The sequence below is a fragment of the Microtus pennsylvanicus genome, chromosome 3 (assembly GCF_037038515.1).
Source record: "Microtus pennsylvanicus isolate mMicPen1 chromosome 3, mMicPen1.hap1, whole genome shotgun sequence".
NCBI lineage: Eukaryota > Metazoa > Chordata > Mammalia > Rodentia > Cricetidae > Microtus > Microtus pennsylvanicus.
The window spans coordinates 124,751,470-124,774,478 of NC_134581.1; the positions used below are offsets into that span (position 1 = coordinate 124,751,470).

The window sequence follows — 23,009 nt, forward strand, 5'->3', positions numbered from 1 at the left end:
ACCTCCTCCTCTACAGAAAAATCTCTGAAAACCTCTCAGACATAGGTATGATGGCCTAAGATTAATGCTGGGTTTGAAACTCTGCCCCCAAGGAAGCTAGGGAGACCATAGAACCTTTGGGTAATGACTGTCTAGATAACGGGTAAGTCTCTTTCATTTATTGATACAACAGACCCTGGAATTATACCTCATGTTATAATTTATCTTTCTTACATTTCTAATAGCATTAGCAGCTAGGTTAAATGTAGCTTTGTCATCTTAACATCCAGCAAACAGCTCCTCCCCGCAAGCCCACTACTACCGTGTTATTTCATTCCCTATGTAGAAATCAGGCCTTGCTTTTTCTAGAGCTACTAGGTCTCCTGCTGAGAAAGGCAGACAGGTTTGCCTTGCTAAGAGGTTTCATATTAAAGGACTAATATGTATCAGATGTAACTATTTGGCAGAACTTGCTTGGCAAAGACTATCAGTTATAACTACTGCCTCTGATAAAAGATAAAATGGGAAGGAAAATGTTTAAATCTATGAAAGTTCTGAGGGTTGAAGAATATGCTCTGAGGTATATAAAGGGCTCACGATGTAAACACTAAAATAAGTTCTGCAGGTCTGAGAGAATGACTTATGGTTTACAAATGCAAGTTGTACAGGCATAAGAAAGTGACTTAAGATCTGTCGAGAATGGGAAATGTCTCAGACTTCTTTCCCCTGCTATTCTGTCGCTATGCTAAGATCTCAACGGTTCAGAGTTTTAATATTGATCGGTGGAGTTCTGATAAGCTGGTGGAGCATGATTACTTTCCTTCAGTCATAAGCTCAAGGCTTTAAATTTCCTTTGGTTGCCTTCTAAGTATAGACTTAAAAGGTGCTTGTCATTTGGGTAAAAATCTCTGCCCAATCGATATAGCCAGCTCTCTGGACAGAGGAAAAGAATGTTCATGCTTTTTAATCCAAACCTACAGCTTTTACTAGGACTCAAAGGCGTGAGTCTACAGTAGCTGTTTACAGATGCCTGATAGATACTTTTCTACAGGGTGATTTCAGTACAGATTACAAACAGTGGTAACGCTAATATAGCTAAAACTCTTATGTCCTTTTGTAAACTTAAATTTCATGTAAGCTTCAGGGAGTTGAGGAGTTCTAAGACTTGGATCCACCTCTGGCAGATCAAAAGGACCCCAGATAAGTATAGCCTAAGTTTCCCACCTGTCTATCCCTGAAATGAAAACTTTGTTCTCTCCGCTGATCTTGGTTTTCCTCCCTTCCCCCAACTAGCAGAAACTATGGGCCTGACAGTTCCAAATGTAAAATTTTCCTTTAAGTTCAGAAACTTTAACTTCTGTCCCTAGTCTATATCTGTCTCAGCAGATTTCCATTTGGCTGACAGACACCATCCAGGAAACAGTTGATGTCTACATGGAGTTATCATTTGGATGGTTTTTTTTTTTTTTTTTTTTGGTTTTTCGAGACAGGGTTTTTCTGTAGCTTTGGAGCCTGTCCTGGAGCTCCCTTTGTAGACCAGGCTGGCCTCGAACTCACAGAGATCCGCCTGCCTCTGCCTCCCGAGTGCTGGGATTAAAGGCGTGAACCACCACCACCCGGCCATCATTTGAATGTTTCAAATTGCCTTCCTATTGTCTGGGAGAAGGACTTGATTAAAGATTTTTATTGTTTGAAAATTTCAATGCTGCACACAACGTGTTTTAATCAAATCGAGCCTCCATTTCCTCTTTTCAAATTCCTCCCCTCCCTACCCCACCGTTTTCCCTCCCAACTTCATGTGTCCCTTTTTATAATCCACTTAGTCCAGTTAGTGTTGTTATATTGATCTTCAGTCCAAATTCTTGATATTTTTAGGTTTCATATCCAAACATGCACCTAAAAAACACTAAAGCAGAGATAAGGAGTGCATACCTGTAACCTCAGTGTTTGTGAATAGAAACAGGGTCAGGAGTCAGAGGTCATCCTCACTGCTATCAAATTCCAAAGCAGCCCAGGCTTTGTGAGATCCTCTTTTTAAAAGAAACAGGAAAAAAAGAGAAAGAATATCCGTGCGCGCACGCGCGCACACCCACACCCACACGATGGGGAGTGCTCTTCCTTTGTCCTTGTCTGGTTTGGTATCAAAGCAATACTGGCCACACACACACACACACACACACACGGTCAGGGGTCAGTGCACTTTCTTTGTCCTTGCCTATCAATGCAATATTGGTTTCATAAGATTTTTGTTTTGCGGAATTAGTCGCAAATTCATTTTTATTTAAGTTCTTTTTATAATTTGCTAAGTAACCTAGACTTGGGGAATTTAGTGAGAGATGTTATTATTAATTTTTAATATTTATGTCCATGCTGGAGAATGAACTCAGGGCCACAACCACATTAGGCAAACATGAATCCTAAGCTATAGCCGAAGTTACTGTGAGAGATGGTTTGATTATTTATTTATTTATTTATTTATTTTGGTTTTTTCGAGACAGGGTTTCTCTGTGGCTTTGGAGCCTGTCCCGGAACTAGCTCTTGTAGACCAGGCTGGTCTCAAACTCACAGAGATCCGCCTGCCTCTGCCTCCCGAGTGCTGGGATTACAGGCGTGCGCCACCACCGCCCAGCTGAGAGATGGTTTTAATTATTAATTTAATGTTTCATTGGTTACAGGTTTCTGTAGATTTTTAACTTTCAATTGAGTCAGTTTTGTTGTGATTGTCTAGGAACTAGCTCATTCATTCCAGAGGTTTTACAATTTTGACATAGAGTTGTTCAGAGTATGACTTTAACCATTTGCTCCTATGGATTCTGTTAAAATGTTCCTTCTTTAATTTCTGATTTTATAATTTGCTTTTATTTTTCATCATAAGGCAGAGTTTCTAGAAAAAAAATTTAATCTGATTAAAAACTTCCCATTTTCTTGCTTTTTAAAGAGAATATATGTACTTATTTATTGGGTTTTTTTATTATTTTTTTCTCCATTTCACTTTGACTACATCTTTATTATTTTTCCCCTGTTTGTCCTGGATTTTTTTTCCTGACTCTTAAGATGAAAATTAAATTACATATGAAGAATTTTCTTCTGAGAACACAGGCATTCCCTCTGAGAAATAGTTATATATATTAGTTTTGGCCTGTGATTACATTTCCAATCATTTCTAAACACTTTCTGGCTTCCTTTTGTGTATTTTTTTTTTGGTTTACTGGTCATTTGGTAATGTTCAACATTCATATACTTATGAACTTGCCAAACTTCCGGTTATTATTTATTATTCCTACAGGCTAATTTAAATCACTAGCCCCTGCACTGCTGCTTTGGAGCTGACAGTGGGTCAGACAGTGGCCACTTCTCCCAGAGCAGCTCCTGGCTTGGAGTGGGCATGAGTTGTGAGGTGTGGCTGGTAGATCCTGGTGTCCTAGGAAATTTTTCTTACAAGTGAGCTGAGCCTTCGGTGACAGACCAGTGCACTCAGCTGTCTGCTTTATTAATGGAATTTCCATCCAGTGACAAGGTGGGACATGAGAAGTCAGACCGCTAGGCTGTGCAGTGTCCATGTCCTGTCGTTGGTGGGAATGCTCTTGAAGGAGAATATTCTGCTGGAAGCTGTAGCCCTGAGTACAAATGGCAGGGAGAGAGCACAGCACCCACCCTGGGCCACAGCACAACTTCCATCACGTTTACTGGGAAATATTTGAGCTCATCTGTGCGGAGTCCTGCAATTCTTCCTGCAACCGGATAGTCTTCTTGAGTGAATTTTTCCCCATTGTTTTCATTTTCTCAGAGTCATTTCTAGATCATTTAAATGAGTTTTATCTCATTCTTCTTGTTTGTGGGACATGTCTGAGGAAGTCCTTGTATCACCGTTTGAAAATTGCCCCCTTTAGCCTCTAATTGCATAAATGTCACCAGTGATCATCAGGCTGACATTTTCTGCTGAAGTATGAGGTCTCCAGTGGGAACCACGTCTTCGTCTTTGTTGTATTGACTGCATTCAGTTCAGTGGCAGATTCAGCAGTAGGCGTCAGAGATGTAATTGGAAGGAATTCAAGTACACACACTTTTGTGGTTTCTCAGAAGTATAGCCTTGCAGTGAGAAAGGGTTTTATCTTGAATGAAATAAAGAGAATCTCTCTCTCTCTCTCTCTCTCTCTCTCTCTCTCTCTCTCTCTCTCTCTCTCTCTCCCTCTCTCCCTCTCTCTCTCTCCCGGAATGTAACTAAATATTCTCTAAACTTAAAGTCCTATTTAATTACTAAGTGGGCTGTATGGTTTTGATGTCCAAGTCTCCAAATAAGCTTCCTAAATAGCAGTAAGACTGTAAATCTGGAAAACTTAGATGTAGCGCACCACGCCCGTCTGTGCTCTATGCGCCACCATACAGTTCGTGAACCAGGCAAGTGGCTGGAGATTGAAACACACAAAGACTCACAGGCAGAGACATGGGTCATCCTTGATGCCAGAATCCTTGAAACAGGAATGCCCCCAAGAATGCCCCCTTTATTGTGTCCAGGGGCAGCTTATATAGAGATCCTTAAGTGATCGCCATTGCCCCAGCCAAACCCACCAGAAACCACTCTCCTGCCATCAGGAACTCCTGAGAGTCTCATGCTCAGAGCAGCTGCAGGCATTACAGGTTGTTTACCAGAAATTCAGGATCTGGGGCATTCACAGCTCCCAACACTTAGAGCCACTGGCATGGGATCCAAGATCTTTACTCAATGAAACAAAAGAGATGGCTACGTCCTAACCACCAAGGTGTCTTGCCACCCAGTCTCTTCCCTTTCAGTTTTTTGTTTGTTGTCCTATGAGGACTCCACAACATTTGAAAATAAGCTAGGAGTCTACCCAAAATTGTTTATTCTTCAACATAGTTTATAATTCAACAATTATGAGTAACCTTTACTGAAAGATCAGAGAAACAATGATGAACATGTTAGCATACAACAATAACAAACGATGTCCCAGGTCAAAATCAACTCTTCTTTAGGGGACTATAATAAATATAAGGGCACTTCTGGAGGCCATGCTACCTGAGGCATGCCATTTTTTGCAAAATATAAAACTTCATACAGAAAGAGAAAAACCTTGGGGTCACCAACGTGGGGTCCTGACAGTGTTGTCTTCTGTATAGAAATTCCACACCCTGTGCCCAGAGTTCCAGAGAGGTCAAGGAGAACAAATCTTATTTCCCAGAAACTCAGCGTTGGTTCAAGGAAACTACTCATATTCTCTCACTGACCTCACCTTTACCAGCTTTGTCCAGGCTTTATTAAAGTGTAAAGCATTGTGCATATTTAATGTTTATGAGTATGAACATGTGTAAATATCTGAATACAGCAACAAAACCAAGGTAATGGACATAGGCTTGTGCCCTTTTGTTCTCAGATAGTTTCCTGGCTTGTATATGGTAAGAAATTTCATCCAAGATCTACTCTCTTTAACTTCAAAGAGCCTAATACTGTCTTGTCACACAGGGACATCACCCTGGTGTTCAGTTGCATCCATTGGCACTGCCAGTCTGTTTCTGCTAGGCTCACAGTCAACCACCACTGGGTCCTAAAATATTTCAAGTAAACAAACAATGTTGGCACCTGTCTGCAAAAGTCACGAAGCTATCAGGTTGCTATGTGATATAGTTTAAGGACAGTTTGGCCCCAGTGGAAACAGAATAATAAAGACTTGCTGACAAGCTTGCAGTTGGTGAGTACATGCTGAAAGGCACGGAGCAAAGTAAACCATAGCTTATCACAGTGGATTGCCCTTGCCAGAACTGCTGCTACTTACAGATTCCCACGGCAGTCTGCTTATTCCCTAGTCGGCTCATTGTAGTCTCCTCATTTCCAATGATCTTTAGAAGTTTCTAGGGAGAGGCAGAGGCTAAGAAAAAGGCTTAATGATTAGACTTGAGCCAAAGCCCTATTTCTACTGTTTTTCAGCTTGAAATCCTAGGGGAGCCATCTGGCTTTGTTTCTTTGGTTGGTTGGTTGGTTGGTTGGTTGGTTGGGTTTTTTTGAGACAGGGTAAAACTCTGTTCTAACCTCATAAGGATATTGGTCCACAGAAAGGCTGAAATGACCTTCTGAGTTCTAGCTGCTGCAATAATTATTAACAATTGATGTATACATTAAACTGTGTTTTAAAATAGTGAAGGTTTAGTATCTAGAGTCATCAATTTATATATAAGCATAATGCAAATTTCAAACTTAACCTATGTTAACATAAAGTGTTTGACACTCAGTGTGAGTCAAAGGCTATTTCTGAATACTTGTTGAATATAATAATGCATTCAAAATAATATGTAACACAATATTTCTAGCCTTCTAGTTTTTTTTAAAAAAAAACTTTCTTTGTATTTATTCTTTGTGTCTTTCACATCATGCATCTCAATCCCATTCATTTCCCTGTCTCTTCATATCTGCTTTCTGCCCTGGCAACCTCCCCCCTTACGATAAAATTTTAGAGAAAAAAAGGAAAAATTAGTCTTGTCATGGAAGCTGTAGTGTGACACAGTGAGTCATGCAGTAAACCTTTTTATCCTTTATTTTTACTTGCAAAGGTTCATTACAAAGAGTCGTTGGTCTGGTTCGAGGCCTATGGCTTCTGCTACATGGTTAATGCTGGCCCTCACTGGGAATCCTCTTGTTGGCCTGTATCTCTTGGACATCCTGTTATTGCCCTGTGTTGTGGAGGTCCTGCAGCTTTGGGTCTGCAGGACAGGCTCCTTCATGTGCTCCAGGAGATCATATGGTATGGAGACGGTGTGGATGTTGGAGTGGGCATGGTCCTAAGCCTGGGTACTTGCAGGTTTGATCAGCTCATCAGCTGGTTGGTTCACACCTTTCAGTGATGAGCAGGGGGTGGGGCCAGTTCTCCTGCTCTCATGTCCTCAGGGTGGGCTCTCCCACTCCTGGACCATCAGGGACGGCTCTGCTGTGCTGTCCAGGTGAGGGGCCAGGGCCGCTCTCCGAAATGCTACAATTGCTGAGGGGGCAGAGCAGCTCCACTCTAAGACCTCAGGAGCAGCTCTCCCAGCTCTCGCTGGCAGCGAGGGGTTGGGGGGGGGGGCATCTCTCCCTCACCCATGCCACCATATGGCAGAGGAGGGGCAGTGTCAGAATTCCCACACTCAAGTGTTCCGGCCTGCTACACCTGTACCCCTATCAATAGGGTCCGCTCTACTGTGATTCCCAGGCAAGGTGCAGGGCCCAGTTTTCTGAGCCCTACAGCTGATCAACTCCCTTGCCCATGACAGGTGGCAAAGGCAAGTGAAAAAGGGTGTCCTTCCCTCATCCTCACCGCCACACGACAGCTGAGGGGGATGTGGCTGGCTTACTCCACTCTTAAAACCTCAGAACCAGCTCACCTGCATCACAGCCTGCACACGGAGCAGGGCCCGCTATCCTGAGTGCCGTAGCTGGTAAGGGGAAAAGTCAGCTACCTCATCCGTCACAGCAGCTAAGGATAAGGGTGTAAGGAGTGTATCTCTTCCCCCACTCGTGCTTCTGCATGACAGAAAGCAGTGGTGACAGCTCCCCCATGCTCAAAAGTTCGGGACTGGCTCGCCCACACCTCTACCAACCCAACTGCTCAACTATGCTGCCCAGGCAAGGTGCGAAGCCTGCTCTCCCGAGTGCTAGACTGGTGAGGAGCAGAGCCAGCTCTCCAGTTCTTACGACCTCAGGGCCAGCTCTCCCTCCTGCCTCAGCTATAGCGGGGTGGAAGAAAGGGCTTCTCTTCTCCATCCATGCCACTGTATGGCAGATGAGGGGTGGGACCAGATCTCTCAGGCTCATGTTCTCGGGCTGCTTCACCCCAACCCCTACCGATAGGGTCAGCCCAGCTTTGCTGACCAGGTGAGGTGCCGGGCCCACTTTCCTAAGTGCTGCAGCTTGCAAAGGGGTGAATGAGCTCACCCACCAGCTAGAAGCCACAGGGATGAAGGTAGAGAGCATCTTTCCCTTGACCCCACTACTATACTGCAGACGAGTGTGGTGGTACCAGCTGCATCCCTCTCAAGCCCTCAGGGATGGCTTGCGTGTGCCCGGTTCTCCCTAGTGTTGCAGTCAGCGAGGGGCAGAACCAGCTCTGTACAGTCAGATCCTCTTGGCCTTGGTGATATCGGGAACCTGTCACAATCAGCACAGACAGCAGCTGCATCAGGGCAATGAACCAAACATGGACTCCAGCAACAGTTAGGCTCTGACATCACCATGGCCCTGGGTGGCAATCAAACCACCCACCTTAGCCAGGCAGGCAGCCCCCCACTGCTTTCACTTCTTCAGATCTGCCTCTGTCCACAGGACATGAACCACCGCCATGGTTCTCTCCCATCACAGACCATACATTTGCTCACTTGCGAGGTGCCAGGCAGGCTATGTTTTCTCTTCAGAGCTTGAGGTGGACTGCCCCAGGCTTGCATGTGGGTCTCATTGTCCTGCCTAGTTCTTCATGGTGCTGGTCAAAACCCTGCTACCTCCTTGGATCCTGAGTTGGTCTTCCCCAGGCCTGCATGTGGGTCTCTTTGTCCCACTCACTCTGTTATGGCACTTGTCAGAACCATGCTTCCTTGTCAGAGTCCAGGGCAGTCTGGACCAGCCGGTTGTGAGGATCTCCCAGTTCAGCCCATCACGGCCTTCCAGCTTTGTGTATTGTGTGTTATAGCTATACGTCCTGTAACAAGTGAGAATGAGTCTCACACTCTGATAATGTGCTTGCTCCATTTAGTTAATGCTTAGAACTTCTGCTCTGTCTAGAAACCCTAGACATACACAGCATTATAGTGTGTGCATTAGAGATGGGGGTGCCAGACTGAAAGCTTCTCTAGGCTGTCAGTTCTCCTCAGACTTCTTTGTAGGGGTATCTGCTAAGTACGTGTTGAATTAATGAAAAGGGAGAGAGAAGAAGAGGGAAGGAAAGGAAGCATAAGTAAATAGCAAACCCTGGGGCTACCTTCACCTTCCTTAAACACCTGCTCCTGGCTCTAATCCTAATGTGCACCTCGATTTTCCCATCCTCAGTCAATTTTATAACACTGTTCAACTCTTTCAGTATTTTCATAATTGTAATATTGATACCCATGGCCAACTTAATTAAATTACCTAATGCATCAAACTTCCCTAAGAGTAGCATTTATTTAATTTAGAGAAATTACGACAGCTGAATTCAAAGGGGATCTCTAATGTGCTGATGGGATGCAGTGAACCTAATTCTTAAGCTGGGATCCTCTGTCCACCATCATGCTTCTCCTTCAGCTCCAGTTGTGAGCCATCTGCACCCAGTTAGAGCCCTGTGCATACACAGACCGCCACCCTAGGGAGACACTAGCAGAAAACACAAAGCATGGAAAAGCCATTACGTTTTCCCTAACAAATTACTTATTCCCATTTAATTGAATCTTGGCCTTTCTAATGTTTCCTCCCTCTAGCTTCTAAGCACATAATTTTCTACCTTACAGTTGCTATGAGACTGATTAGCGTCTTTCCTATAGTTGTATAAATTAGTTACATCCTGGATGTAAATGCCCTTTGGAGAAAACAGCTACAATAAATAGTTCCTATAAATCACCCAATCCTTGAGTCCAGGGTTTTAAATAATTCTCAAACTCTCCTGAAGGCATTCACTAAGAGGACTAGACCCTGGAAGAGATGAACACCTCTTGAGAGCTTTATTTCATTGACAGTTTTCCCCTACATACACACGTACACACATACACACACAAAGAATCACACAAACATGTGCATACACACATAGACAATTACATGCACACATGCCATATACACCCACAGACAACCACACACCCCATACACACCCATATAGACAATCACACACACACGTGCACACACACCATACACACTCAAATAGGCAATCACATACACACATGCCATACACATTTACACAATCACACATACACATGCACACTCACATGGACAATCACACACACACATGTGCATACACACTCACATAGACAATCATATACACACATAGATAATGACACACACACCATACATATTCACATAGACAATTACACACACACCATACACACTCACATAGAAAATCACACACATACATACATACTACACACACACATAGGCTCACACACCACACAGGTATTCACATACACACTCATAAATGCATGTTCACACACATACCATAACACAAAGTCTCTCTCACATACACAAACCATGCAAACACTGCAATACACACACCACAAACATGCACACATGCATGCATGCACAATACACACACTCACCACACACCACAAAAACACACTATAGTACACACAAACCACACAGACACACCACACAATACATACACACATATACCAACCCTTACAGACACACCACACAATACACACACACACACACCAACCCTTACAGACGCACCACACAATACACACACACATACCAACCTTTACAGACACACCACACAATACACACACACACACCAACCCTTACAGACACACCACACAATACACACACACATACCAACCTTACAGATGCACCACACAATACACACACACACCAACCCTTACAGACGCACCACACAATAACACACACACATACCAACCCTTGCAGACACACCACACAATACACACACACACACCAACCCTTACAGACACACCACACAATAACACACACACATACCAACCCTTGCAGACACACCACACAATACACACACACATACCAACCCTTACAGACACACCACACAATACACACACACATACCAACCCTTACAGACACACCACACAATACACACACACACCATATCCCACATGCACACACTCACATACAATGGGAACTGGAAATGAAACCTAGCGGCATGAGCCTGTTACACTGAAGAAAATATTTATAGTAGGACACTTAATGGCAGTTCTTTGAGAGTCAACGTCAATTACTTTTTGTTAAAAATTTATTGGAGAGTCTTTTTATGTTTGTTTTTGTTTTGTTTTGTTTTCGAGACAGGGTTTCTCTGTGGTTTTGGAGCCTGTCCTAGAACTAGCTTTTGTAGACCAGGCTGGTCTCGAACTCACAGAGATCCGCCTGCCTCTGCCTCCCGAGTGCTGGGATTAAAGGCGTGCACCACCACCGCCCGGCTTGGAGATTCTTTTTTAAACATTGGTTTTGGTTTTAATGATCCTAAATATGGATTATCTGTATTTTGTAAAGATTTTGTGATGCTGTCTACCTCTGTTTTGTTTTTCTGCCTCGTTGTGGATGAATAACTGATGTATCATTGAAAGTCTTGTGTATAATAGCCCTCAGAGTAAGAGGCTGCTTAGTTGTCATGTATAAGGATGAATTCTGCAACAGAGCGGTAAGACAGACAGATGTGTACCTTGGTCTGTTGATACAAATGTGTCTCACTTTACAGCATCAATAGCATTAGGTGTTTGTGATAACACAATGGGTTATTGCCTAGGAAATAGTTATTAGAGTATTATGAAGCAACACTGACTTCAAAGTGAAAAACACATAGATTAAAAACCAGAGAGGATTCGAAAGGAAGTTCACTAGAAAGTCCCTCAGCCTGGAAACAGTCCACTCAGTTACACCGACAGAGGACATAGTCTGCTAGTCTACATATACCCCACCTCAAACAGAAAAAAATAATGAGTTTCAAACTTATTGCCTGAATTCAGAATTACCATGGTGCTAATACTAAACCAAAATAGCTGAAGAATAAAGAATACATTCATTGTTCTGATGGATATAGATACGAAAATTGAAAAAATATGCTGTCATTAAAAGTATCTATAGTTTAATAGAATGGTACACTTCGAAGAGTCAGACATTGCCAAAGAATAAATAAAAGAATGGATAACCAAATATAATCAATTAATGCTATTTATTATGCTATGAAATAAAGTAAGAAAACATGATTACCTTAGTAAATACAATAGATTACTTTTCAAATGAATAATCCTAACCTCTTTGCTAATAAATTCAGGGAAATACTTTATAAACTGATAAGGTATAGTTGTATAAAATATATAAGGAAAATAATCATGGACAATTATAAAAACATTGTAATGCTTGTGGACAGAGAAAGACAAACCACCTGCACATTTCATTCTTAATCTGGCTCTTGAGTGTCATTACCCTCAAGTAATCAGCACATGAAAGAAAAAATACCAATAAAGCCGGGCGATGGTGGCGCACGCCTTTAATCCCAGCACTCGGGAGGCAGATGCAGGCGGATCTCTGTGAGTTCGAGACCACCCTGGTCGGTCTACAGAGCTAGTTCCAGGACAGGCTCCAAAGCCACAGAGAAACCCTGTCTCGGAAAACCAAAATAAATAAATAAATAAATAAATAAATAAATAAATACCAATAAATCTCATCAGCATCTGCAACGCCCCAGAGTCCCGTTAGACACCAATATAAGATTTTTGATGACTGTGTTTACAAGATCAGTATCGTTCCTCACATCAGTGCAACTGATACATAAAAAATAGAAATCAACTTTTGATATGAAGACCAGTTTCAAAAGAGGTCTATGTGAAATGCTAAGAAATGATAAGGTCTGTTAAAAGAATAAAATAAAACTTCATTTTAACAGTTACTATATAAAATTGGCACATGAAATTTATTAATATGAAGTTTAAAGGCAATGGATGCTCCCAGATTACCTTTATTTACAGAATCACAGTTTATCCCACACATCAGTATTATCTTATAAAATATGATATGCTAAAATTGGAGCCTAATGAAGAGAAAAATCTATGACTATTACAGACTATTTTGAAGCATATCATATTCAAAATTACATTAGTTAAAAGCGAGTGTATTATTTTAATTGATTAAAATTCAGTTACAAGTAGAAAAAAGTCAAGAAATGAATTTGTGTAACTGTGCAGTCTTGGTACTTGTTAATTTTTTATTTAAAATCTGTGAGTAAAATATTGAGTATTTATATCTTAAAACCAACTGTACTTGGAGGGAAATAAGTTTTGATATTTATGTCATTGCATATACAAAAAATAAAACCCACAGAAATTAATAGGAATAAAATATGAAAATTGAAAGTAACAATTTAGAAGAGAGGAAATATATTAAGATAAAAATCTTACCTACTTTGGAAATGACTGGCTGCAAGTCATATTCCACAAGATGTAATAAACAAACCTAGATGCTAATGAACTGAAGGAATAGGCTTCCTAAATACGTTTAATTCTCATGCATCACAGTCATACATGTCATACAAAGGGATAAATTCTGAGATGCTCACTAAGAGAAGCCATGGCATATCAGCATATCAGCATCATAGGTTGCTCATACACAAACCCAAACAGTGTAAGTTGAAAACTCAATGTGGTCCTGAAGACACAATGTGTGCTGTCCACATGAGATGCCAGCCCAACACAGCCTAAGGGGAACCTTAATAGCAAAAGCATTGTCTAAAATTAGTTTATTTGATATACAATCAGCAGTGGTTGTTAATTTTTGCTACGTGCTGTATATAGCTCTATTTGCAATACTTTTACATACCTAGCAGCACAATAGCTTGTTGACAGCAGCATCATGATAACTATGACAATTATAAATTGCACTGTGATGTTATGATGGTACCAAGTTACTAGCAAGAGGAAATTGTGAATTCCATTTTAATCTGGTGGATTCTCTATCTTTATGTGTCTATCACTGACTGGAACATTGCTATGAGATTTATGACTGTATGATGCAAAGCAGAAAATTGAATACAAGTTCTGGATAGGTAATTAATAAAAATGGAGATGAAATATCACATGAACATGTAAAATATTGCTGTCACTGTTAAGCTCAAATGCAATTTTAAACACAGCAAAATGACACTCTTCCCCAACTAGACTGACAAATTTTTAAAAAACGAATAATGTTGGTAGGAAAAGGAGAAAATAGATGTCTCCACTGCATTGCTGGTAAGAGTATACATTAGAATATCCTTTCGAAATACAGTTTGGTTGAGCTTATGAAAAAAAAAAAGAAAACAAAAATAAAACTTTTTAGCAAAAAAAATATGTGTATCTACACCCTAAAGTCACCCTTTACCTTGTGAATTTATGATTATTATTTGAAAATTAAAAACTAAAATCTAGAAGTGAAATAAATACATGGAGATGTGCACTTGCTTACAGCAAATACATATTTTAAACAGCAGACATCAGCAGGCATAGGAAAACGACTCTATTTCCTCTTGCCCATCCATCCGTTCACTCTAGGCAATGAGATCCAGCTACATGCATGATATGAAACCATTTTAAAAGTGTTAATGTTAGAGAGACCAATATTAGCAGCAGAGACCAAAGCAAACCATGTAGCTAGAAGGCAGAAACCAAATCAAGGCTACAGGTGCATGTCTGATTAATTTAAAATGTATCAAAAGTTGGTGCATTGAAGAGTGGGTAGGGAGAGTTTCCTGACGGAGCAAGCTATGAGGAGAGAGTGTGACTTTTTTGTTTACTTATTTACATTTCTGTTACGTTCGTGTCATCATAAGAGCTGTTAGATTAAACAAAAAGAAAAAATGGACCAGCAACCAAACGTCCCCAAATAAAACATACTCGTTATTTCTGGAATCTTCTGAAGGGAAATGACTGAAGCTGGGTTTCAAAGCACTGCTTAGGAAACAGAAATGCTAGCAAAGCTCTCAAGTGAAAAAAAATCACAAAAGATTTAGCACATACTGAAGCCACTACTGTTCACTGAGCTTCTCGAGAGATTTGTATAATTCAGTGTGAAAAGCTTTTCATGCTTCAAACATGCTAGCCTTCGCTAGGTTTACCCAGAATCTTCCCTAAGTAAGGCTGTCTAGCTAACTGGAGCTACTCGAGAACTCCCCATTAATGGCAAGTCCCCAAATGGAGGCAGAAGCTGTGTTGTTAGTTCAAAAGGATTGGCACACTCAAGCCAGCAGCAGAATAGAATGTCAAAGAAAACAGATGTTTTGTTTACTCCAACAAATCCTTTACCAAGCCAGTGAAGGTTCCTCTGGGTGATCATAATTCTAAGGGCAGAGATTAATTTGACATATAAGAAGGAAGAAACACTACAGCTTGAGAAGGAGAAAATGGAACTCATTTCAGCTGAAGAAGAAAGAGCAGGCTTAGGTGACTTCATGACTCAGTCACTGTAAGCCAAAACTCTCTTTTCAAGTAGTTCCGTACAAATCAGACAGGAACAGTCTTCACGACGTGCCACAAGAAGAAAATTGCTTTAAGTTAGTTCTAGAAGCTTGTGAACCAGGGAGAAGAATTCAGCAGCAAGACGGAGAGTGATTAAGATGCTTTTAAATATGATATAAATCCGAAGTGAAGTAAAAGAATGTCGTCTGACATTCACTGACCCCACGCTGCAGTCTCAGACAGTCGAGACTCCTGGCAGTGGCTTTCTCCAGTTAGTGCTTTAATCAAAAGAACTAGTGCTTTGGTTGGTGAAGCAATTTGGCTGTGGCCTCATGGATAGCCTCTGGGAGACACTCACTGGTTATTACACATTTGCAGGATCTCCATAATTATGTAGGTTTAATGGATTTGGGGACATTGACATTAGCTCAAAGCAAGAAGAGAATTAGACTCCTTGGAGGTACTTAGATGCTGTTAACCCATGCTCCAGAGAAAGAGAATCACAATGATGATTTTTTGTTCATTCGTTTGCTTGGTTTTCAAGACAGTGTTTCTCTGTTTAGCTCTGGCTCTCCTGGACCTCACTCTGTAGACTAGGCTGGCCTCGAACTTACAGAGATCCTCCTCCTTCCACGTGTTGGGATTAAAGACATGCACCATCCAGCTATAATAAATATTTTCAATGAATGGTCTAACCATGGCTTCTTCATGCAGATGAAACTGTGAAGCCAGTAGCTGCTCTGGCCATGGGACTGAGTTCCCCAGCAGTCTTAGTCTGCTCCTGGAGCCTAGAAGACTCCTGGAGAACCACACTCATCTCCGCTCAAAAGCATGAAGAAGCTGATGGAGAAGGCAGGAGAGGAATGTAGCAACATAAGCAGCAGGAATACCAGAGGCAGGAGCAGCGGCAGCACTTGCCAGCAAAGAGGCAGAGCAAATTCCCTTTCATCTGGAAGATGCAGGCCACGTTTAAGGTGGGCATTCCTGTTTCAGATAAGTGACTCAAGGGACATCTCTCAGGGTGTGCCTAGCAGCTTCACTCCAAGCTGACTCTAGATCCGTTCAGACTCAATCCTGATTTACCGTCACAGTTCTCATCATTCCGCAGACTATGAGAACAAAACAATACAACAGCCCCTCGACCGCAGAACACCGTTGCCTGTGTCGATCACTCAGGAAGCGCTGGAGGAATTCCGTCATCTTGCAGGTTATGTTGCTGCGTCAGGTGAGGGCATATTTTCTGTTTCATTTCCCACCACCCACGACGATAAAGCACCATGACAGAGAAACCTGATGGTCCATTTGCACAAGCATTGTGAAATCTGCCTAATCCTATTTGTGCGGAAGTGAAGATACACCGAGTTGATGCAGTTTTGTGTTAGGTAGTGTGGTGGTTTGAAGGAAAATGTCTCCCACAAGGAGTGGCACTGTTAGGAGGTGTGGCCTTGTTGAAGTAGGTGTGACTTTGATGGAGGCAGTGTGTCACTGTGGGGGGTGCTTTGAAGTCTCCTGTGTGGAAGCTATACCTACTGACACAGTTCACTTCCTGTTGCCTGTGCATCAAGATGTAGAACTCTCCACCCCTTCTCCAGCACCCTGTTCCATATCTGTTTGCCACCATGTCCCGCCATGATGATAATGCACTAAACCACCCCACTCAAATGTTTTCCTTTATAATAGTTTCCAGGGTCTTGGTGCCTCTTCACATCAATAGAAAATCCTAAGACAGATACATGACAATTTCTTCCTTTATATTAGCTCTTCACCACATTGTTCCAAAGTTTTTTGAAAAGCAAACTTGAGAATTAACATACAATGAGACATTATCTGGCTATTACAATGATCTTAAATTCTAGAGAGTTAGCCTAGCGGCTGATCATCAGAACTCAAAAAGGAACAGATGCTGTTGATCCTGTATGCTCATTTAAAGCATGCCAGAAAATGTCTGTCTAAATGCAAGGGAATCAGTTGTCATGAATCTATAGCAATCACTCCATCATGTAGATGACATTGCCAATACCCTCCTTGAGTCCCTGAATAGAGAGTACATGTTTGAGAGACTTGTGACTTAGCCAGTGAAGTCAGAGAGGCTTATAGTAAGGATCATGGAGATTTTACTTCTCATACCCATCTGTGACAAGGATATTTGCTAGATTCTTATCAAAATTATGTGTTCAAATAGGAGTATGTACAAATTTATATTTATATAATTTATTTTTTATAAAAATATAAACAATTAAGGGTAACTCTTGGGGTAAACTACCAGACAACAGAGGGAAACCCCTGCCCATGGTTCTCTCTTAAAAGCTTCTCTTGCCTCTGGGCCATCTTTTTACCTTGAAATTTTTGTTGTCTCCTGTGGAAGACAACACTGTGAGCAGTTAATAAACTTGACAATTGTTTACAATCACATGTCAACTAGGAGAGTTAATTGCTACTTAAGTGCAATTATCTTAGGCAATTTCTTAGCTCAACCGTAATGTTATTGTCTAGACACCTAGAGGTAAAACAATTAATTTGAGGATGAAGGAATAAGCAAAGAGCATTGATGCCAAGTAAGACTTCATAATATTAGATAATACAGAATGTTTTCCTCTTTAATCGAGAGGTTTATTACTTCTGAATAAGACATGGCAGTGCAAAGCTGGCTGGGCTGAGATGAAGCACACATCCTGTTTAAGAAATGGCACAGAACGTGCTGCATTGTCCTTGTGTTAGTGAGAATCCTCATTGTTGTGATCAAAATGCCTGCCAGATACAACATAAGGGAGAAGGGCTCCTAAATACAGAGATTTCAACCTGCAGTTGAAATCCCATAGATTGTAGGACTGTGGGAAGACAGAGAGTAGTAGTGGAACCATGTCAAGAAAGCTGTTCCTTTTATGACAGACAGAAAGTGGAGAAAAAACAGGAAGAGGTAACAGCAGGATATAGCCACCCAGAGCACACACTGTGAAGTCCCATAATAAGACATTATTATGACTTCATCTTAGGAGTAACCCACTCTTTATGTCAGAGTCCTTATGACATTACTGTTGTGGGATAATCTTTTTGCATGCTGTGAAGATGTGTCTTTGCCAAGGTACCTTCTGATTGGTTTAGTAAAGAGCAAAATGGCCAATGGCTAGGCAGAAGATGATAGGCGGGACTTCTGGGAAGAGATAGGAACTCAGAAAAGAAGAGAAACAGGATTTGCCAGCAAGACATGGAGAAATTGGATATATAGTATGGAGAAGAGGTAACGAGCCATGTGACAGAATGTAGATTAATATAAACAGGTTAATTTAAGTTATAAGAGCTATTTGGGAACATGCCTAAACTAAGGCCAAGCATTTATACTTTTAAAAAAAGTCTCTGTGTCATTATTTGGGAACTAGAAGTCCAAAGAAAGTCCAACTACACCTTACTGACCTGACAGTAATGGCAAACACAAAACAGAGGGGTCAAAGTATTTACTAAGACAGAATCGAGATGAACATTTTAATGAAGAATATCTATGTTACAAGAAAGACAGGATGAATTCTCAGGGAGAGCATCACACTCTTGAAAAGGAGTGGGCACTTTTTGTGACAGTTAAGAGAAGTTTCTTAGTCTTTTCATGTGTGACATTTGTGTGGGGTCTTATTTGAATATATAAGAAGTGGGCATCTCACTATCTTGTTAAGTAGTAGGCTTTGTAGTTTGTCTCTTAATCCTTATTAAGACTGTCCAGTCAGACTGAGGCACCATGGGTTGTTAGGAGGAGATATCACAGGTCACTGGGTGGGTAGGCTGGCTCCGAGCACTCAGGGGCTGATTTTTAAAAGGTGGGAGATGTTTAAGCTTGTAGTTGGTCTTTTTGTCTGTATATTTATCCTGGCAGATCAGTAAGGTCAAATCAATAAGAAGGGATGAAAATGGTTTTTCTTCTGCAACTTCATTTAAACAGAATGGACACGTGTGGGGAGGAGAAGGGGCTCTTTGGCATTCCTGATCTGTCATCTGGTTGCAGAACCATGGACATAAAAAGGTTTGTACTGCATTTTGGAGCAGAGAAGGGTGCTTATTGTAGGAGGAAGTAGAATACATTGACTCTATTTGGAAGTCGAGAGGTCGTCAGTGGTTGTGTGTTGTTTTAATTGTGTTCTGACAAATAAAGCTTGCTTGGAGTCAGAGGGCAGAACTGGCCACTGACTAATCATAGAGGTTTGAGGGACCACAGACAGAGAAGACAGATAAGGCAGAGATGAGAGAGGATCTCGGCTCTTTTGGACAGAGGAGGAGGTAGGAAGCAGCTGGTGGTTGCTCCCTGTTCTCTGATCTTTCAGGCTCTCATCCCAATATTTGACTCCCATTTTTTATTGATAAACATTGACTAGGTTAACATTTCGGTTGGTGTTAGGGGACCACATCTTCAGTGAAAACCTTCCCTTAACCAGTATTTCTACCCTTATTCAATATAGTGATTGAATTCTTAGCTAGAGCAATAGTCAAGATATATATATATATTAAAATAGGAAAAGAAGTAGTTGAACTATCTCTATATGTGTACGGCATAGTCCTACATTTAAAGGACTCTAAAGAGTCTACCACAAAGCTCTTAGACCTGACAAACATAAAAAAATCAAAAAAATCAATGTCTAAAATCAGCACTTTATCTATACACTTGTCATTGTAAACATGTAAAGAAAGAAGAAAAAATTCTATGCAAAATAGCTCTTTAAAAAACAAAACAACACACAGAGACACACACACCACCACCACCATCACCAATAAACCCCACAAAGGAGGGGAAAGTTTTCTACAAGGAAAACTTTCCAAAGACTAAAGAAAGAAATCGAATACAATATCCAAAGTTGGAAAGACCTCCTATATTCATGGATTGGCAAAATTAATACTATGAAAGTGGATGAAAAAGTGAAAGCTTTTTACCCATTTATTGCAGTCCTCATCAAAATTTCACAGAAATAGAAAATAATTCTTACAATAATACACAAGACCCTGAATATCTCAAACAATCCTTAGCCAAATGAGCAATGCTCTAAGTATACAATGAGCAATCTTGAATTCTGCTGCAGTGCCTCAGTAACAAATAGAAATGGTACTGACCCGCAAACAGACTTGTGAAATAGAACAGAAAACCGGAAATAAACCCACATCGCTAGAGCCCCCTTGGAGAAATGACCACCTCTTCTAGGTATTGTCCTGGGAAAATTAGATATCCATGTGAAGAAGAGTGGACATAGGACTCACACTGGACAAAAAAAAATTCAAAATATGTCAAAGACTTTAATGTAGGTACTGAAACTTTGGAACTGCCGGGGGGAAACAAGAGAAACACTTCCAAAAAATAGGCACTGGCGAAAGGTTTCAGAAAAGAGCTCAAAAAATAACTGGGAAATTTTGATAAATAGGAACACATGAAATTTAAAAGATTTTGCACAGCAATGGAGATAGAAGAACAGGGGGATTCTTTGCCAACAATCTCCTGACAGGGGCTGATGATGTCAGATGAAGACCTCTGAAACCCAAACACCCGAAGTCCCAAATCATCCTTTCATAGACTAAAGAGCTGGAGACTTCTGCCTGGAATGCCAAAGGCCAATAAGCATTTAAAATAAAAAAAAAAAATGTCTGGCATTATTAGCCTTCTGGAGAGTGCCAATAATCACTTTGTGGTCATGTAAGCCAGCGAGAGGGCTAGCAGCAAGAGGACAAAAGGCATGCTGGTCAGGATATTCAAGAGCGGTCCTTACTCACTGGTGTAGCCGCGGAGAACCCAAGGCCACCCGCTTAGGAGATACTTGCCTGTGTGTTTGCCACTTTCTACTCGTAAGAGCCGCCATACAGAACCAGTTCAGACGTCTGTCACTTCATGCTGAATCAAGGAACCGCGGTATACACACCCCCGAAGGAAGTCATTTTGTGATAAACATGAAAACTGAGTTTTGCAGAATATGGCTGGAACTAGGGACCACAGTGAGCAAAATAAACCAGATTAAAAATCTTAGTCTCCGATTTTTCATCAGAAGCCAAAATATAGGTTTTAAATAGATGTATTTCGGCTCATAACTGGAGGACATGAAAACGGGAGGAGGACTGTTTGAGAGAAGGCAGAGGAGGAGAAAGGGTAGGAGAGGGACAAAGGGAAGCAGACAGCAGCTATGAGCCGATATATGTGGATGAAGACGTCATAACGAAACTCATTGTTTTGCAAGCAAAACATAATAAATTTATAGCGGGGTGGCGGTGGTCCGATTGGCTAGGGTGCAGGGTCCATGGCTAGGTGCTGGGGTAGGGGGGCTTTGTTCAGCTCAGAGCAAGGAGAGGCCCTCTTGGCATCCGCGTGGTGGTGGCAGAGACACGGCGGCAGCCGGGGAGGCAGGATGATTGCAGGGTCACGTGCCGCCAGCGGGCCTGGCGGGATGTGTAAGGCATAGGCTGGCAGGGAGACCAAACCGCAGCTCCTCAATCACCGCAGGGCTTTGGTGGAAAACACATTCCACATTTATGGCGATTCCGAATTTGAGAATCAATTTCTGCCAGGCTCAGCACAGCAATTTCCCTGGCAAGTGACCTTGGGGACTCCATGTGCCGTGTTCAATCACCTGCGCCTTGAAGACTCTGGACACCTGGACACCGAGGCGGTCCTTAAAAGTTACTGCAAGTATATTTCCTTTAATGACTCTGGTAAAATCAAGCTTCGGGTAAACAAAGGTCGAAGACAACCACCACTGTTTTCTCTCTAGTGTCTAAATGTAGGCCGGATAGATGAGTTCGGCACGTAGCTGGATGTTTCTGAAGTCTCAAGGAATCCATCTGCAGACGCTGAGGCCCAGGTTGAAATCGAATGAATTTTAAATACTTCTGCCCCGTTTTGGAGAAGCCTCATACAGAGTAAACAAACCGAATAAAGAAAAAGAACAAAAGTAGTCCTTTCGATGATCTTAATGTTTTCGCTTTCCCATCACCCACGCGGGCACTCTCGTTTGCCAGAATGAACCATCCAGCGCCAGTGGAGATCTGCTACGACAACATGCGTTTCCTGATAACTCACAACCCCACCATCGCTATGCTGCCGAAGTTCACAGAGGAACTGAAGAACTACGGAGTGACAACCTTGGTCAGAGTTTGCGAAGCCACCTACGATAAAGCTCTAGTGGAAAACTGTGGCATCCGCGTTCTAGACCTGCCCTACACTGATGGAGCCCCACCTCCTGATGACTTAGTGGATGATTGGCTGAACCTGTTAAAAACCAAATTTCGTGAGGAGCCTGGTTCCTGTGTGGCCGTGCACTGTGTGGCAGGGCTAGGAAGGGCTCCCGTGCTGGTGGCACTCGCTTTGATAGAATGTGGAATGAAGAATGCCGAAGCAGTTCAATTTATCCGACAAAAACGAAGGGGCGCATTCAACACCAAACAGCTGCTTTTCTTGGGGCAGTACCAACCCAAGACGCGGAACAGGTCGCGGTCGCGCTTCAAGGATTCCACGGTGCACTGCTGCATTCAGTAGGCTACAAGCTAAGGCTTTCTCCACTGTGGCCTTGCGAGGGGAACTCTTGGCACCGGGAAAGCGATTCCGGAGTCTTTCCTGTGTCATCAGTGAGTAGTGGAATTCAGTTAATTGGTGCCGAAGCCAACAATGGAGAAATCCCTCTAAAAAGTAAGTAAATTAAGAACTAAAATTAGAAGGAAAAAAAAAAACCTAACCCGTTCCAGAGCAACAGCAAAGGACACCCGGACCCGGAGTCTGACTCCTGCATGCTAAAAGCACTGTCACCATCTGCCATGTTATGATGCCACCAAGAGGGCCTCACCAGAGCCTGGCAACTGAGAGCTTTCAACCTCCACAACTGCCACCTAAATAAATCTCGTGATAAGCTACCCAGCTTCCATTTTATTAAAACAAAAAAAAGGGCTAATGTATTTGCCAGCTAACATTTACT

At 41.9% G+C, this 23,009-nt stretch overlaps 1 protein-coding gene across 3 annotated transcripts; it reads left to right on the forward strand.

The window, feature by feature from the left end:
• The first annotated feature begins 22,060 nt into the window (after nucleotides 1–22,060).
• Nucleotides 22,061–22,576, forward strand: LOC142847321 (protein tyrosine phosphatase type IVA 2-like). 3 transcript variants are annotated; one of them, XM_075968036.1, is made up of 2 exons: nucleotides 22,061–22,380; nucleotides 22,456–22,576. In XM_075968036.1, the coding sequence occupies exons 1-2, from the start codon at nucleotides 22,061–22,063 to the stop codon at nucleotides 22,574–22,576; spliced, it is 441 nt and encodes a 146-aa protein (XP_075824151.1). The 3 variants fall into 3 exon arrangements, with proteins under 3 accessions (XP_075824151.1, XP_075824152.1, XP_075824150.1); XM_075968037.1 differs by having other exon boundaries at nucleotides 22,061–22,155; nucleotides 22,249–22,576; XM_075968035.1 differs by having other exon boundaries at nucleotides 22,061–22,576.
• The last annotated feature ends 433 nt before the right edge of the window (nucleotides 22,577–23,009 follow it).

What these genes read in the sequence shown, in the direction of transcription:
- LOC142847321 (XM_075968035.1), top strand. Translation starts at nt 22,061, where the DNA reads ATGAACCATCCAGCGCCAGTGGAGATCTGCTACGACAACATGCGTTTC.